This window comes from Pagrus major, chromosome 8 (genome assembly GCF_040436345.1).
Source record: "Pagrus major chromosome 8, Pma_NU_1.0".
NCBI classification, from domain to species: domain Eukaryota; kingdom Metazoa; phylum Chordata; class Actinopteri; order Spariformes; family Sparidae; genus Pagrus; species Pagrus major.
This window is the reverse complement of record NC_133222.1, coordinates 27,997,572-28,015,997: the sequence shown is the minus strand read 5'-3', so window position 1 is coordinate 28,015,997 and position 18,426 is coordinate 27,997,572. Positions and strand designations below refer to the sequence as shown.

Sequence of the window (18,426 nt, the reverse complement as noted above, 5' to 3'; positions counted from 1 at the left end):
AAGTCTGTTCGACTACATCTGCGGTCGATGACTTGTGACTTGATTGCTGAAATAGCGTCGCCGGGTGGATTGCTCTGTAATGTGTACCTCGTGATCATTACGTTCCTGTTCACTGATCATCGTCAACGTTTACATAGCTGGAAATCACATCAGACGGTTTCAACAGCAAACAAAGAAAAGCCCGCTGCAGACCTGAGCACACCGAGGGGAAGACGACCATGACCGCCTGGCTATGAGACACCAGGAGCCATGGCGGCTTGGCACCGGATAACCGCCTTCTCTTCGCTGCTCCAAGTCGGTTTGTTGTTGTTGCTGTTGTCGGCTCGGAGCAGCGGGAGACCGTTAGAGAAATGCGCCGGCGACAAGTCTTGTCAGCCCCCGAGACCCCCTGTGGTCCTCAGTAAGTGTTTTCATCAGTGTTTTATGTGGTTCGTAGCCTTGTTCATCTTACTATCTGTTGACAAAATAATTGCGCAACTTACTCACCTCTCAGCCAGCTCATCAACAGCTAGCGATGCAGGGCGATGCTCAGGATAGGCCAAACTCCATTCAGAATTTTATGAATTTATTCTCTCTTAGCTTGTATCAAACATTGTAGGGAACTTACAATAAGATTCAACACATTTTTAAATTCGTTATTAGTCAGTCCTGAATTCGGCCTGCACATATTCGTACAATTTGTATATACGTCAATGAAATGGAAACTTTCGTATATATTTGGCCTGTCGGTCATATTATCCTCGTCCACCAAAACAACCAGCGATTCGTCGCAGAGAGCGGTCTGTACGGGTTGTTTTGTTGAATTTTGTTTGATAAGATGTCATTTTGAGTATTAAATCTGTGCTGTGTCGTTGACTTGTCCCCATCGCTTCCGAAAATGTGTTTAGTCATCGTTCGCTGAGGATCTAATGTCGCTCTCAAGGAAGGCGTCTTTACATTGCTGTGTTTGTGAACGGAGTTTGGCGAGACATTGTCGATGAAAGGAACTCCTGTTTCGACGATTATCAGAAAAGTGGCTCTTATTACAACAGCAATGTTGTCTTTTATTTGCGAGATTCGGAAGACATTTAAACCGTTTGTCTGCACAAATGCCACAAGTTGTTCCGTGAGAGCTGCGAGTGTCTGAGAGCATGTTGACATCCAGCAGCGCTGCGGTCATATGACTGACTCCAGCACTGCAGCCAATTAACGTCTCAGGACACTGACGAAGTCCTCTTCTAGACTCTTCTAGACTGGGCTTATCTTACAATAAAGTCTAACTTTCAGCTCAAATTTAATTCATAATTCTGCAAGTCCCCCCCTTCTCCCACACAATCATTGAAATGGTCTCGGGTTTAGAGGAATCTTATCTGTGTTTGACCACAGCCCTATCTGCCTTCATGTGTGTGTGATAAGAGTCTGTGTAGCTGCTTGACCCAGCGTGATCTCCTGCTGTTTGTGTGTGCTTGTGGTTAAACAGTAAAATATAACAGCTACAGAGAAAACCTGTCTCTGGCTTCTGTCATTTAGCATCACACTGAAAGTGAGACAAGCACAAGGGCCTGTTAAAACTTACTGACTTTGTTAGAGCTTTTCAATTTTGACAGGTATTTACTCCAAGTCATCCACCAATTTTTTTCTGTCACATTTAGGTACAAAGTTTCTGAAAATTACACAAAAAAATTGTCACATTTGCTCCAAATTTTGACCAGCTGTCTGCCTTGTTTAAAATGTTTTGTGTGTTTTGAACTGCATTTTGCTGCATGGCATCTACCATGAGACTTGGACATCATGCTTGAGTGTACATTGCATGTACTGTTGTGAAATGTTTTATGCATGTGGTTTGATCATGCACAGCGGAAGAGGAAAGCAGTTGGAGGACAAATGGCAAATGAAATATGATGCCTGCCCAGGCTCAATTTAGGTCCAATTATTAGAAATTGTTTGAAACATTTGAAATTTTTTAGCAAAATTACAAAATCTAAAATTGTTGTTCATAATGCAGTCGCAGTTTCTGCCAAAACAATTACAGTATGATTTTTTCCCCCCCCCCCATATCGTTCAGCTCTTCTTAGAAATACTGTATGTACGTGAAAGCAGGGTCAGCATGAGAAAATCACCTAAGAGCAACATGTTACTGACTTTTAATTTTATTTTCATGTATATCCACATCAACAGAAGTGCTGTCACAAATCTGATGTTGCAGATGTGTGACTCATTGCTAATATCGCTCGTTGCAGTTCCAGGGGACCTGGGAAACCAGTTGGAGGCGAAGCTGGACAAACCCAGTGTGGTCCATTACATCTGCTATAAGAAGACCGACTCCTTCTTCACCCTGTGGCTCAACCTGGAGCTGCTGGTCCCTGTGGCCATAGACTGTTGGATAGATAACATCAGGTATGTCGTGGGTTTCTCTTTCTGCTTGTTCAGACATCAATAAAGCACTGTTTGTCAGACACTGATGAATTTATCTACCTCACCAAATGCACAAGTTGTATTTTCTCTTGTAAAAGGTTCGTTGATGTCCTGTTTTGACTGTTATCATGTCATGATTAGTGTGGAATGTGTCTGTGGTAAAGATGACTACGGAGAACACTTGATTTTCGTGAAAACATTCTGTGGTGCAAATTCCAAAACGGCTAATACCTGGAAGTGTTGTCAATAGGAGAAGCAAGTAGGTAGATGGGTTCAATGACTTGGTTGACTTTGTGTGAACAGTTATCAACCTACACTAGATAAACTGACCTTTGTACCGTCCATTTATCAACAAGGTATGGAATGACACAAAGGCTAAGATAGCATTCCTTTAAATGTCTCCATCAGCAATCAATTAAAAAAGACCTACATGTTGGATACTGAGTAAGTCTTTATTTAAGCCATTCGACTTATCATGTCATAAACATTGTTAGTGAACACCTGTAATTTCACACTCCTGTAATTTCCAGAAAATACATGTTTATATATTGTTTTTGTGTAATCGTTTAGACATGAGAACTGTGAGTTATAATATCCCAAAATGAGAACTTTGTCGTGATTGCAATTAACAAAAATGCATTTGCAGTAATGTTGAATTACTGCTCTGGGCCAGCTCTTATTTTGAAATGAAGGCAACATGAGTAGTGAGTGGAAACAATGATCACACATAACTGGCTGATCACATGATTGGACTTAAGGCGACTGGCTGGTATGGCACAGTGGCTACAGACAGCACATTTTTTTATTGCAGATGCATAATAGTCAATTTAAAGTCCAGGAAACGCCTTAAACATAAAACCAGTTGTTTCATTCTAAGTGTAAACAGCACTTATGTTAAAGTGCTTTTATTGCAGTCAGTAAGTCAACAAACTGCCTCAGTAATGTCAGTTACACAGCAATATATATCCAAACTTCAGCTAAAATGTTAGCTTACCGGTCATACCAGACCAGCCGTTTTCAAAGTGGGTTGTTCACATGATAATGACAAAGACCTGTTGTAAGCCAAGTGGATACATTTACTCAGAACCTTGTTACTCTAACGGCAGACTTAAGATACGTGGGTGAGACGGTAGAGTCACGCTACAGGTCTGTACGTGTTTGGATGCATCAGGTGAAATGGGCACTAATAGTCTGAGTCACAGAGCGACAGTTTCAGTAATTTCATCCTGAGTGCATCCTGGTACGTGAATTTGTAATTCAGAGTTCTAACCCTTGTTAGTTAAACAAAAAATAATGCGGATTAGAATTTGCACTGTTTTACAAAATAACCAAGACCCAGTTTATGTGTTTATCTAGCAGGTACAGATTTGAAGCTTTCAAAACAGCAAAATGTTTGAAATACTTCCCACATCTGTTTCCTTTTTCTCACATCCGTATGGGATTTAAAATAAAACCGAGTAAGGGAAGTCGTTGTCACACATAACTAAGTTGATGGTAGAGCAAGGGATGAATTAAAATGGGAAGTGCTTCTTTTGACTCGTAGTAACATGTACTTGACACTGAGCGTGTGTGTGTGGTTCACCACAGATGCAGAACTGACACTGATCTGTCTCCTGGTGATGATTTATGTGTGTCTGATTGTGTGTGCAGGCTTATCTACAACAGTACCACACACAGCACCTCATCCCCGCCAGGTGTGGACGTCCGTGTCCCAGGGTTCGGACAGACGTATTCACTGGAGTATCTGGACCCCAGCAAACGCAGTGTTGGTGAGTTGAAGGTCCAAAAACAAACAGTTCTTTATAGAAGTGAGGACAGGGGAAAATGCCCTCTGTTCCCATACATGTTTCCACTCTCAAAGTCCAAAAGGATCCTCACAAAGATAGACAAGCAAGAATCACATTTTTACCTTTGCCAATGTTTTGAGTAATAAATTGAAATATCTGTCACCTTAATTTCTTCTTAACTTGTGTTTGTGCATGTTTGTTTGTCTCCTAGGCATGTATTTCTTTACTATCGTGCAGGCGCTGGTAGAGTGGGGCTACACCAGAGATGATGATGTCAGAGGAGCTCCCTATGACTGGAGGAAAGCCCCCAGTAAGCAGCCACGCACGACATGACTTGCATTCATCACCTTAACCTTTATTCAAACTTACGAATAATGAAACCTCACATCTCTTGAGTTCATCACACTACAAGGCCTGAGACTTGTCTCGTGTAGCTGCTCCTCACAATGACAAAAGTACATAAGGCAAGTTTATTTGTATAGCACAATTCAGACACAAGGCAACTCAAAGTGCTTTACAGGGGCATAAAAATTACATTAAAAGACATTAAAAAGAAGTAGGAAGACATCAAACAAATCATTAAAACAAGTTGAGAAATAGGAAAGTAATCTAAACTACAATAAGTTTAAAAGAGACAAGACTAGAAAATAAAAGTCACAGTGCAGTTTGAAGCCTTGAAATTGCTTCAGTGAAAGGCAGTGGCAAACAGAAAGGTCTTCAGCCTTGATTTAAAAGAGCTGAGGGTTGGAGCGGACCTGCAGTTTTCTGGGAGTTTGTTCCAGATATGTGGCGCATAATAACTGAACACTGCTTCTCCATGTTTAGTTTTGACTCTAGGGACTGAAAATAAAGCATATTAGCTGGTGTTTGGAGAACCCATCTGTTGATTGGTTGTTAAAACCAGCTGGCACATTACAACATGTGACACGAACAAGTTATTGCAGCCATGGATACATTTCTGTGTTTAAACCGTCAAGGAATTTGTGAGTCAGTGTATTGTTACTTGGCACAATATGTGGAAAGAAAAAAAAATTGGAAGACGCTCACTGTCAATGTGAACACGTGCTTTTAAACAGTGTTCCTGCCAGTCATGGAATTTGGGGGTTTTACTTTGAAAGGGGTATTGTAGACAGAAGTGAAGTCCGAATGAATGGGGGTAAATAACCTGGGAAAGTGTGGGGAATTTTACCCATCAGGCCACAATTCAACCGGATCATTCCTGCCGGAGCTTCTCTGTCTAAACCAGGAAGCAATCAAAGGTTACGTCTTGAAGGCACTCCAGCCCAATAATGCAAGCGCATGGAATATCAAAGCGGGTCCAGTGGGGCAACTCTGATTCTTATCTTCTATTCTTTTCTCCTCTCTCAGATGAGAATAAAGAGTATTTCCTGGCGCTGCAGCACATGATTGAAGAGATGGCAGAGAAGGCCGGCGGGCCTGTGGTGCTCATCGCTCACAGCATGGGCAACATGTACACCTTGTACTTCCTCAACCAGCAGCCACAGGCCTGGAAAGACAGATACATCAAAGCTTTCATCTGTCTGGGGCCACCGTGGGCTGGGGTGGCCAAGACCCTCCGTGTGCTCACATCTGGTAAGAGATGAAACTGCTATTGTATGAACAGTTTTAGTGTGCTTAGAGTGGGTCTAACCATTCAGATTGCGCCAGAAAGACGGTGCGTTCAGGTGGGATGGGAGAAGGGAGTTTCAAACCTGTAGAAATATAGCACCAGGTGTAACCTACTGGACGCTTTGGTTGGCGCACTTTCCTTTTGTTTTCAGGCTTTGTTAGTGCGTGGGGGCCACATGTTAGGCTTTTGGTTTACATGCAGGCCTCTCTATTGGTAGGACCATGTGGTGAGGTCTCAACAAGAGCATAACATGCACTGTGGTGACTATTCAAAAAGCAAAACTTGTCACCTGTGGTGGTTTGGGATGGTTCGTTCTTGACTCGACTCCAGAGCGAATAAAAAAGAAAAGTTGTAAAAGTAATATCTTTGGGTGAGGTTCCCGTTTATTTGAACAAAAAGGATAAGGTAAATTGACAGAACAAAAAGAGATTCTACTGTTTCTCTGGCTGCCGTGTAAAAACTGTGTGTGTCTTCCACCACCACTCCACTCAAACTAATCAACACTTCTGATCAACAACAGCTGGGGGAAGGTTTGGGGTAAAAGAAAGTAACTGAAATATACTTCCCCTAGTGGAAAAACAAATACCTGCACAACATAAAAAATGGCTCCTACACACCGGCCCCATAATTGTGTTGGTGTGCACTTACAATTATATAAACATATTTCAAAAAGGAGCCAAAAAGGATGTGTATGTGTGTGCAAATCTTCTTCTTCTTTCTTTAGAAGTAAATGTCCATAAATCAAATCTTCTTTCTTTAGAAGTCAATCCATATTTCAGTCTTTAATAACAATCTTTATGTCTCCAACAGCATGCAGAGTTTTGTGACAGGTCTCTCCAGAAAGCCTGTCTTGGTCTTCAGCTGAACTGACCGGACAACACCTCTCCTGTCTGGAAAGGTTTTGGTCACTTTACCCATTAGCCATGAACTTCTTGGAGCAGAAGGGTCCATGATAATAACAATGTCGTCCACAGAAAAATTCCTTCGTGGCTTTGTCCACTTTTGTCTTTCTTGGAGCAGTGGAAGGTACTCTCTTACCCACCGCTTCCAAAATAAGTCTGACAGGTACTGTACCTGTCTCCATCTTCGTTTGATGTATACATCACTATCATCAAACAGTCCAGGAGGAAGAAGAGGTTTGGCCTTCAGCAGAAGAATGTGGTTGGGTGTAAGTGTTTCCAGGTCATTAGGGTCATCGGATAGTTTGGTTATTGGGCGACTGTTGAGAATGGCTTCAATTTCACAAAGGATAGTGCAAAAGCTTTCATCATCCATAGTTTGCTGTTTGACAATGGAATACAGCACCTTTCTTATGAGGCGAATAATCCGCTCCCATGTTCCGCCATAGTGAGATGCAGCAGGAGGGTTGAATGTCCATGCTATTCCTCTTTTTGCCAAAGCACTTTGAATTTTGTTGTGATCCAGGGCTTTAAGAGCTTCCCTTAACTCTCTTTCAGCTCCAACAAAATTGGTGCCGTTGTCTGACCTGAGGTTGTAGACTTGCCCACGTCGACACATGAACCGTCGGATGGCATTTATGCATGAATCTGTTGTTAGTGAGTGGGCTGCTTCAAGGTGTACTGCCCGACTAGTCATGCATGTGAAGATTACACCATACCTTTTGACCATGCTGCGACCTCTTTTGATGTCAATAGGGCCGAAATAATCCACACCTGCATTAGTAAATGGTGGTAAATCTGGCAGGAGTCTTTCAGCTGGAAGGTCAGACATTTTTTGTTCTCCAACTCTGCCTTGAAGACGACGACAGGTAACACAATCAGCAATGATTTTTCTGCAGGCTGAGTTTGCATTTGTTATCCAGTAGGTTTTTCGAAGTGTAGATATCATGTGATTGCGTCCAGCGTGACCCACTTGCTTGTGAATGTGTTGTAAGATAAGTTTGGATATGTGTTGATCTTTAGACAGAATTATTGGATGTTTTACTGTCTCAGGCATGGATGCTTTTCTCAGACGACCTCCTACTCTCAACAGCCCATCTTGGAGTATGGGATCCAACCTGTAGATGTCACTGTTGGTTGGCACAGATGATGCGCCTTTCTCCAAGAGAGAGATTTCCCTGTGAAATCTTTGCTGTTGGCAGAGGCGTGCAATTTCCAGTTCTGCAGTATGTAAGTCATCCCGTGTCAATGATTGAACATTCATATTTGCTTTGTGTTGCTGATGTCCTTTATTGCATGCTTTACCGTTTTTCCTTAGCTGTTGAAGCAGATCTTTAAACTTCAAAAACCAGGCGACTGAAGTTTTGAGTTTTTCCCAGTCTGAAAAGTAGGTCAGAAGCTTGTTCATGGTATTGGATGCATCATCAACAACACAAGCATTAACTGTGAGGTCTTGTTTAACCTCAGGGTCATCCAAGGTGACGGCAGGTTTGTTTACCTCCTGTTTTGGCCATGTTCTTTCCTCAGTCAGCAGAAACTCTGGTCCTTTGAGCCATCGTTCACATTTCAGAAAATCATCAGCTGACAGTCCTCTTGAAGCCTCATCAGCGGGGTTCTGCTTAGAGCCAATGTACCTCCACTGGGCCACCTCTGTGGCTTCTCTTATGACAGCCACTCTGTTCGCCACAAATGTGTGGAATCTCTTTGTTTCACTTGAAATGTAATTAAGCACAGTCGTGCTATCGGTCCAGAACACTGACTGGTCCAATTCCAGTTGCAGCTCCTTTGTAATCATCTTATCCAGTCTGACAGCTAATACAGCAGCAGTGAGTTCAAGCCTTGGTATTGTGGTTTGTTTCATGGGAGTGACTCTGGATTTTCCAATCATGAAAGCAATGTTAACTTCATCAGAGATGCCTTTCAATCTCAGATAAGAAACAGCGCCATATCCGTGTTCACTAGCATCTGAGAAGTGATGCAGCTGTGCATTGCTTACCTTTCCAAAGTTCTTTGGCTTGATGCACCGTTCCACCTTTAACAGTGACAATTTGTGCAGATTTATCAGCCACTGTGTCCACTTCTGCAGAAAGGTTGGTGGTATTGTGTCATCCCAACCAATTTTTCTTTTGCACAGCTCTTGCAGCATCAGCTTGGGAGGCAGTGTGAACGGTGACAAGAAACCAAGAGGGTCATAGATAGAATTAACCACTGACAAGATTCCACGGCGGGTACATGGACGACTTTCCAGTGCAATCTTGAACATGAACATGTCTGATTCCGCACACCAGTGCAATCCAAGAGCTCTTTCAACAGGTAAATTGTCTTTATCCAAATTGAGTTCTTTGGTTGCTTTGGAACGATTTTCTTCAGGGATGCTTGCAATAACTGCTCGACTGTTGCTCATCCACTTTGAGAGCCGAAAGCCTCCTTTGGCACATGCAGCAGTGAGATCTTGTACCATTTGCAAAGCTTCCTCTTCTGATGACACAGACTTTAAACAATCGTCCACGTAAAAGTTTTGCTTGATGGTCTTTAATACTTCGTCACTGTACTGAGCCGTGTTGTCATCAGCAACTCTTTTCAAGGCATAATTGGCGCAGCTCGGTGATGAAGTTGCTCCAAAAATATGAACCTTCATTCTGAAGTCCACCACAGGTTGTGTCACATCTCTATTATGCCACCACAAAAATCGAAGGAAATCAACGTGTTTCTGAGACACATGAACCTGGTGAAACATAGCCTGCACATCGGTCATGATGGCAACTGCTTCTTGTCTAAATCTGAGAAGAACGCCAAAAAGGGAATTTGTGAGATCAGGACCTTGCAACAGCTGGCTGTTCAAAGATGTGCCCTTGAAACTTGCTCCACAGTCAAATACAACTCTCAATGTTTTCTTTTTGGGATGATAAACCCCATGATGTGGTATGTACCAGATTTTACCTTCAGTTCCATTCAGTTGCTGTTGAGGCACCTGCTCCGCATAACCATTTTTGATGACATCATTTAGGAAGTGCACATACTCCTGATGATATTCTGTGTTCCTCTGAAACTTTCTTTTCAAACTCATGACTCGCTGTTCAGCAATGCATCGATTGTTTGGCATTATGACATTATCAACTTTAAAGGGTAAATCAACACAATAGTGGTTGTTTTCAAGGCGAATTGTTTTTTCCATTATGTGAAGAAATCTCATGTCTTCTCTTGATATTAAAGTGTCATCACATGACCTTTCATTGAAGTCCTGGTTGTATTGCGTGATTAACAACTGTTCCACTTTATCAATGGAGATCTTATTGACAGTGACAGTAGGGCAGCCATTCTTCCCTGCATCACTTCCACTTCCTTTAAGTGGGCCGTTCACCACCCACCCCAATAGGGTCCGAACAGCATAGGGTCCGTCATTACAGCTGTTAATAATTTCCCACGGTTCCAAAAGCTTTGAGGCATTTGTGCCAATCAACAAATCCACTCCAACTTCAAGCTCGGGAACTTTAATCTTTTCCAGGTAAGGCCATTTTCTCAGATCCTTTTCTGTTACAATATTGTGTCTTGTAACCGGCATGGTTTGCTGAGTGTAAACCTCAGGTAGGTCTAGAAACCTGTTCTCATCATAACCAGCTACTTCCAGTCCAGTCAGAACATGAGTCTTTACAGTATGTGCTTGTCCCATTGTTCGCAGGAAGATGTGTGTTTGGATGCTGTCCATGTTCAGCTGTCTCATCAGGCGTTCTGTACAAAAGGTAGCTGAGCTTCCTGGGTCAAGAAAAGCGTAAGTGGTCAAAATTTTGTCTCCATTCTTAGCCTTTACTTGTACAGGTACAATTGAGAGAACACATTTCTGCGTACCGGCCCCAGTGCGAGCACAGGTCTGCTGAGGGACAACCGTGTTGCTTGATTGCTCAAATGCTCTGAATTTAGCTGGGTTGTGAAGCATTGTGGGATGTCTGAAGTTACATACATCACACGTTAGACGTTTCTTGCAGCTTTTGCTGATATGACCTGGTTTTAGACAACCAAAACAAACACCACTTTGCCTTAAAAGATCAAGTTTCTCACGATGCACTTTGTTCTTAAGATGTACACAATCTTCTATTGCGTGATCCTCTTTACATATGCAACATGATGTGGTCTTGCTTTTTGATAGAGACAAGGCATGGATGAGCGGTGTTTGTGCAGACTTTATACCTGCTGAAGTGCTTACAGCTGCCACAGTTGCTGGATTTTTATTCCTGGGTGAAAATCTTGTGGGAGCTTTTCCTTTAAATGTAGCAGTTTGTGTGTCTTGCAAGTTACCAAAGACAGGATCAGAGAGAATTTTGATCTGATGTTCCAGAAAGTTGACCAAATCAGAGAACAAAACTCTACTTCCACGTCTCTCCTGTAGGTCACAAACAGCTGCTCTCCATCTTTCTCTTAATTTGTAGGGCAGTTTCATCACAAGCTGTTTCAGGTTTGATGGTACATTCATTTCTGCCATATACTGTAGACTTTCCATCATGTTACAACATCCTCTCAAAAACAACATGTATGTTTGAAGAGAACCAACATCTTCAGCTTTTATTGGTGGCCAACTTAAAGCCTTTTCCATGTAAGCAGCCCCAATCTTCATTTCATTGCCAAAGTGTTCCTTTAACAAGTATTTGGCTCTGTGATAGCCTTGATCATTTGACATGTGATAGCAGCTTCTGATCAATTCTCTAGGTTGCCCCCTGGTGTGTTGTTCCAGGTAGTACAAGCAGTCCTGGAGATTATTGACTTTTCTTTCAACTCCCTGTTCAAATGCCATGATAAAAGATCCATACTGTAGAGGGTCACCATCAAATATGGGTATTGCTCGAGGTGGAAGAGATGCTGAGTGTTGTTGTTGAACCAGCTGAGCAGTGATTTCTGTTTGTCGCTGCATAATGTTGCCAATGTCCTGTATTTTATTTTCATTTGTGTTCATTTGTGGCGTGGTACAAACATTGCTTGACCTGTGACCTTGCAGTGAGTTGAAGACAGTTGTGTTGCCTCCTGGTGCTCTTGGTAGGAATTGCATAGGTTGTATTGAAGTGAAGGTTTCTGTAGGCTGTGTTTGTACATACTTTCTTTCTTTAGGGCGTGCATCCTGAAGGTGTGAAGGTGGTTGCTGTGAGAGTGGTTGTTGCACTGTTTCAAACTTTGACCTCTGTGACATTTCCATTTTTGATTTTGTGGCTTTATCGAAATATGAATTCATTCCATCAGATGGTGTAGAGCCACTTCCCACCATACTGCTTTCCAGTATGGCTATTTTAGCTGTAGCAGCAGCTAGTTGGGTTTCCATTTCCAGTTGTTCCTTTTGTCTTTTTAATCGTTCCTGTTCTGCATGCAGTTTCTCCTCCTGAGCCTCCAGTGCATGTTTTTTCTCCAAAGCAGCCATGTGTTGGATCAATGCTGCCTTTTCAGCCTTTGCTCGTAAGCATGCAGAACTTGTGATGGAAGATTTGGATGAAGATTTAGACTTAGATGAGACCCGTGTTTTTCCAGGGGGGAGAACATTTGAAATACTGTCATTGGGTTGAATCTCATCCTCCTGGTCAGCATTTAATTGAATCTCATCCTCCTGTATTACAGACTGTTTGTCACAATGTTCTGGTGCATCCTTCAACCATTTATACACATCACACATGAATTTCTCATTTGCTTTAAACTTCTGTTCAAACCATGTTTGCTGCCTTTTGTATTCTTCTTCAGGCAGTGGCATTTCCATCAATGCACCATGAGTTTCAGCAGCAGCTTCACACAGTTTGTTAAACTCATTTAAAAGGGTTTCAACACTGCACAAAGTATCACTTGTTATTTTGTCACATAACAGATTATTGATCTGCAACTTGATTTTGGATGCCTGATTCAAGGTTAACTTCCGGTTCCTTTGCAGGTTTGCAATTAGCAGTGAAACACCTTTTGCAGTTAATTTTCTTCCTCTTTTTTCAACATCACTTTTTACAGCACGCTCCTCAATTCTTGCAACATCACCTTTAGCAGTTGGAACATCACTTTTTGCAACACGCTCCTCAAGAACATTTTCAACATCAGCATTTTCATCCATTTCCACACTGTAAATATGTCAACTTGTGACGTCAGCAGCAGAACAATTGCAGTCATTCACAGGTGCTGATTATTTCCTCCTTTTTCCAATTAACTTTCATTTCATCAACATCCATGACATCCAGTTCCACAATCCAATGCATCAAGACTGTCCAGTTCCATTAAATCACTCAAACAGGCTCAGTTTCTTCAATCATGCAGTTTTATTGTCTGCTGCGTCCTTTACCTTTCTCCTCTGGCTCTGTCTGATGAACAGGAGGGAGGGGTTGCAAGCTCCATGGCCTCCTCTTGATCCAAGCAGCAGCAGCCTCTTTCCAACAATGCTGTTTCCTTCATCCAGGGCAAAGCTCTTTACTTGTCCTCCATCCAGGGCAAACAGTTTTTACTTGTGTGGTGACTATTCAAAAAGCAAAACTTGTCACCTGTGGTGGTTTGGGATGGTTCGTTCTTGACTCGACTCCAGAGCGAATAAAAAAGAAAAGTTGTAAAAGTAATATCTTTGGGTGAGGTTCCCGTTTATTTGAACAAAAAGGATAAGGTAAATTGACAGAACAAAAAGAGATTCTACTGTTTCTCTGGCTGCCGTGTAAAAACTGTGTGTGTCTTCCACCACCACTCCACTCAAACTAATCAACACTTCTGATCAACAACAGCTGGGGGAAGGTTTGGGGTAAAAGAAAGTAACTGAAATATACTTCCCCTAGTGGAAAAACAAATACCTGCACAACATAAAAAATGGCTCCTACATGCACACTAACATTACAGTAACTTTTCTCATAAAACAATAAACATTTCTTGTGAATCATTATAATAAAAAACATAGTCAATCATTAACACACATACTGCGCCTGCTGAAGTAGAGTAACATGGCAGTCTTGCATAAATGGATCTCTGTGCATGTGTTACACCATAAACGCAGCAACAAAAGACTTCAGCTAGCCATCATTGATTCAGTAATACAGTTTAAGTAACTTAATGTCACATACAGAAAAAACCCAAGTTAGCAGAGGAAGTGAAGTTAGTGGATGTGCAACACATATTGTATGTGTCAGTAAAAGAAGTTGCTAAACTTTGGGTTTAAAATGAAGACAGTTTACAGGAAAGTTTATGACTTCATTAGAACATATTTACCGTCAGTAAAATACTGTGAGCAACACTTTAAAAAGCATAAGGGAAGAATAAAATAACCAGAACGTTGTTAGTTCAAACTTAGCCTAGTTATAGCGTATTGTTAACCAAGTTGAGATTTATGTATCATTAAAATAAACCAGTCGCTGCACAGAAATAAGTTACTATGTGGAGATTACTAAATACTTACCCAACTAATCTCACGGTTTACCTAACTCTCATGTAGCTAACGACATCCTCTGTCCTTAGAGCCTTGATTCAAGACAGGAAAAACCCCCCCAGAATGAAAAAACAAAACAAAAAAACCCTCATAGCAGGGGGAAAAAAGATGAAAGAAACCTCAGGAAGATCCACAGACGAGGGATCCCTCTCCCAGGATGGACAGACATGCAGTAGAACAAAATCACAGAGTATACAGGTTTAATTTGCAGAATATCTGATACTTATAGATTATAAGAAATATATGTGAGGATTGTGTATCCAGGAGGACCACTGAGCGGCCCGAGGTGTTGTCAAGTGGTACCCGAGACACACGACCTTAGGCTTAGAAGCTAAATTTAATATATTGTTAGACAACCTAAAACCAGTTTTTTGGAAGTTATATTACAGCTTAACATGATTAGTGATGGATTTACAAATAGCAGGTAAAACCCAATTCAGAAGTGTGAAATTTACCCTTCACAATAAAAGTCTTGGCTAAATCTGTTTCAATCTAGTCCAACATTTTACAGGACTGTGTAATGCCCTGATGATTTTAAAAAGTGCAAAAATATACACACTACTACACATGGATGAACCTTATACTGTCCCTTTGAAGGCAACCTATTATTTACCCACTGCTCTATCGTCAGATAAATTCTGGGATGGTAGGACCGGCCTGGGACGTTCAATCTTTTCTAATTAAAACAAAATGTAACTTAAAGAAAATGTAATAGGGTCACTGTGAAGTAAATATCTGCCATCTGATGTGTTCAGTGCAGCGAAACAAAACCTGAGTGCTTGGTCCGATGAGACTAACCCGTGAATGCGAGTGCTTCAAAGATCCTTTTTTAACCTTTAGTCCACCGCTGTTTACCACTAAAGAAACTGTAAATTTAGCAGGTTAATGGTGTCACGTTGTATCTTTACTGGGTAGTAAAGTCCTTTAAAATTGACAAACATTCATTCGTCTCTTGGACTCATCAAAGTAGGAAGTTGTTGTGTGCGGTTTCATAGGATGTGATGGGAACAGCCTGGTCATGTGCTGCAACTGCGCTCATTTGACCTCTACTAGATTTTTTCATATCTGCTCGGACCAAATTGCAAAAAGGACAGTTACATCAGATCCTGTATGATGGTAAATGCTTTCCTGCCTTACCCTACCTGTAACCCTGAGACACGCTGGATTAAACTATACAGTATACTGTATGGGCTACGTTTTTCAGAACATGAGTAGTGTTTTTGAAGAAGCCATAAAATGAAACTCCTGGTTGGTTTTGGATCTGTGGCTGGAAATTCTCAGCTCAGTTTCAGTTCTTTGTAACTGGTTTCTCTTCTCCTACAGGTGATAACAACCGCATCCCAGTGATCAGCCCGCTGAAGATTCGCTCCCAGCAACGCTCCGCCGTCTCCACCTCCTGGCTGCTCCCCTATGCCCACACCTGGCCCAAAGATAAGGTCTGTGTGTGAGTGCTTGTGTATGTTTGCAGATAGGCGTACCATTTTCTTTCCTGTCCATCTTTGTCACCCCTTTTCATTTGTCCACCTGGCTTGCTTTCAGAGCGTTCGGTGTCTGTCAACAGTAGAAATTTTCATATAAATATTTGGCCATAAAGCTGTACTGATTGATTATTGTGGTTTTTCAACTAGCAAACTCAACACTCATCAACCTTATGTTTAGTTGCAGCAGACAGCTTTTTATTGAACTTGCATTAGTCAAGTGAACAAAAACACAACTTAAAATGAATGCTAATGTTGCTCTGTGTTTGCTGGTTGTGCAGCTAGTTGCATGCTAGCAACTGTTAGCCAAAACAACCTTATAGAGTAACCCCAAATTTGCCAAAAATGAATTACTGCAGCTTGAAACTGAAGTAAAGGTAAACCTGTTGAACAGTGGATGAGTAGGTCCTACCCATAATGCACAGCCAGTTAACAGGAAGTGGGGTAGATATCAAAACAAATTCTCCAGGTTGTGCAGAAAAAAAACAAGTGTTAAGCAATCTTGCTAATTTTGTTGGACTTCTTTAGAAGCTGTAGGATGGGGGCATTTGGTAAAAGTAACCAAATCAAATTACTGACAGACTCTTTCCCACCCATCTCCCACCAGGTCTTAGTGCAGACACCCACCACCAACTACACTGTGCAGGACTACCACCGCCTCTACTCAGACATCGGTTTCGAGGACGGCTGGCTGATGCGACAGGACACAGAGCCGCTGGTGACGGACCTCACACCGCCCGGCGTGGCTATCCACTGCTTGTACGGCAGCGGCATCGGCACGTCTGAGGCCTTCCAGTACACCGAGAAGTTCCCGGACGTAGAGCCCACCGTGGTGTACGGCGACGGGGACGGCACTGTGAACCTGATGAGCGCCGTGCAGTGCAAGCGGTGGATAGGGAAGCAGAAACAGCCTGTGATGCTTAAGGAGCTTCCGGGGAACGAACATGTGAACATGCTGCTGAACTTCACGACTGTGGCTTACATCAAGACTGTGCTCTTCTCCCCATGATGCAGGAAGATGGCTTTAATCACACACACACACACACACAGATTTATTTAAAGTTCACACTGACACACTCACAGCTTTATGAAGGACAGACAGAGACTGACTCACCTCGCCTGTCTCTCCGGACACTGACTGCCAAATCCTCCCCTGTACATGCCACATTGCTGAAGAAAAAGTATTAAATTTTTTTAGTACAATTGAAGAATCAAAATTTAAAAATTAATTTTATAGCTGTAACTGTACAACTTATGTTATTGTCGGGTTGTTTACTGTCGGGTTGTTAACTTTTATATTGGTCTCAGCTTGCAAAGAACCTGAGATTTTACCTACTCTATTCATGTTTTATGATCGAGAACGTGTGTATGTACCAGTCAAAAACCAGGGATATACAGTACGTGCCACACAGAGTTATTAATCAAAGTCAGATCTTTTTATTAATGTTGTGGAAGACATTTCTAATCTCCTTTGTCTCTAATGTTGTTTGGATAAATGGTGAAACACATACAGTGTTCATATCTTTCTCAGTGCAGCAGGTGACCTGAGCAGATGTTTTTGATTTCGAGTGATTCTTCTGTTGATCCGTGTTTTGCATGCAGCACGAGCTGTTTGATGACTTTGGTTTAATTGTGTCATCGATGTCACAAGTCATGTGCTGAGGGGCTGACTGGAACCACACCTGGGTTATAGAAGTTGATTTTAGTCACGTTGATGCTGCTCAAACAGCTTTACAGAACTGACAATAAAAAAATATCCATTTACTACCATTTTTAAGAGCTTTAAACTGCTTCTCATTGTCTTAATGGACAGAGTTGGGTCCATTCATTGAGATTGCTCTGTCTATTGATGAAAACAATGAGATGCAGTTGAAAGCTATTGGAAAGAAAGTACAGCTCGACTCAACAGTTGAGTTAAAAGATTTGTCAAAAAAAAATCTTCAAGTCTAAGTTGAGTTACTAGCTTTTTCCAGGGCTTTCCACAGCATCGCATGGTCTTCACTTAATAGTATTTGCTCAGTAGTTTCGAAGTTGTAGTTTCCACGCTTAGGCCAAGTCACGACAGCTGTAGGCGCCGATGAAGTTCATGAGATGTGAAAGCATTGTGAGTTGACCTTTGAGTGTTTTTTCTGTCAAACTGTTTCTGCTGTCAAGGAAGAACTTTCAAGCTCAGTTTTTTTAAGAGTTTAAAAAAAAATTTCATATCCATTTAAATTCTGCTCCTGAAGTTCATTTTAGCATTCATGTATAATATAAAAGTGGATCACCTGCAATGTTATGCTCTTTTTCTTCACTTCAAATGTTCTATATACAGTATATTGATGGCTCTATACCCAACTTATACCCAGGTTTGGTTTGAACCAGGTGCCTCGACTGTCTGGATTTAGACAGGAACGATTGAGGGGACTTTAATTGTTTTATGTTATAAATCTTTTTTTTTTTAAGTTTAAACCCTGAGTTTAAACCCTGACTTCCTGTCCTTGTAGACGTGTAGCCAGAATCTCTCTGAACTGAGTGATTGTGAAGTGCCATCGAGCCCCTCAGGGCCAGACCAAAATGATATTCTCATATCTGCTGTGAACTATCATAAATGTGTGTCATAAACATGCTGCCTTCTATAGAGTAAATATTTCAAATATTACAATCAGCCATGGACTTTTCTTTGTGCAGTAAATTTGTGAACATGTGAACGTGTGTGAACTACATAGACAGTGAATGTGGTGTTGACCTTCCAGAGCCTTAAGCTTTGTCAAGTGTCAGTAATATAACAGTCATTTTAACCGTATTAAGTGATGACTAACTGCCTCCTGTGTGTTCATTT

The 18,426-nt window shown here is 41.6% G+C and overlaps 1 protein-coding gene across 1 annotated transcript; it reads left to right on the top strand.

The window, feature by feature from the left end:
* The first annotated feature begins 27 nt into the window (after positions 1–27).
* Positions 28–18,252, top strand: pla2g15 (phospholipase A2, group XV). The gene is made up of 7 exons (XM_073471473.1): positions 28–400; positions 2,220–2,376; positions 4,045–4,163; positions 4,393–4,491; positions 5,550–5,774; positions 15,451–15,563; positions 16,213–18,252. Exons 1-7 carry the CDS (start codon positions 250–252, stop codon positions 16,612–16,614), a joined length of 1,266 nt encoding a protein of 421 aa, XP_073327574.1. The 5' UTR covers positions 28–249; the 3' UTR covers positions 16,615–18,252.
* The last annotated feature ends 174 nt before the right edge of the window (positions 18,253–18,426 follow it).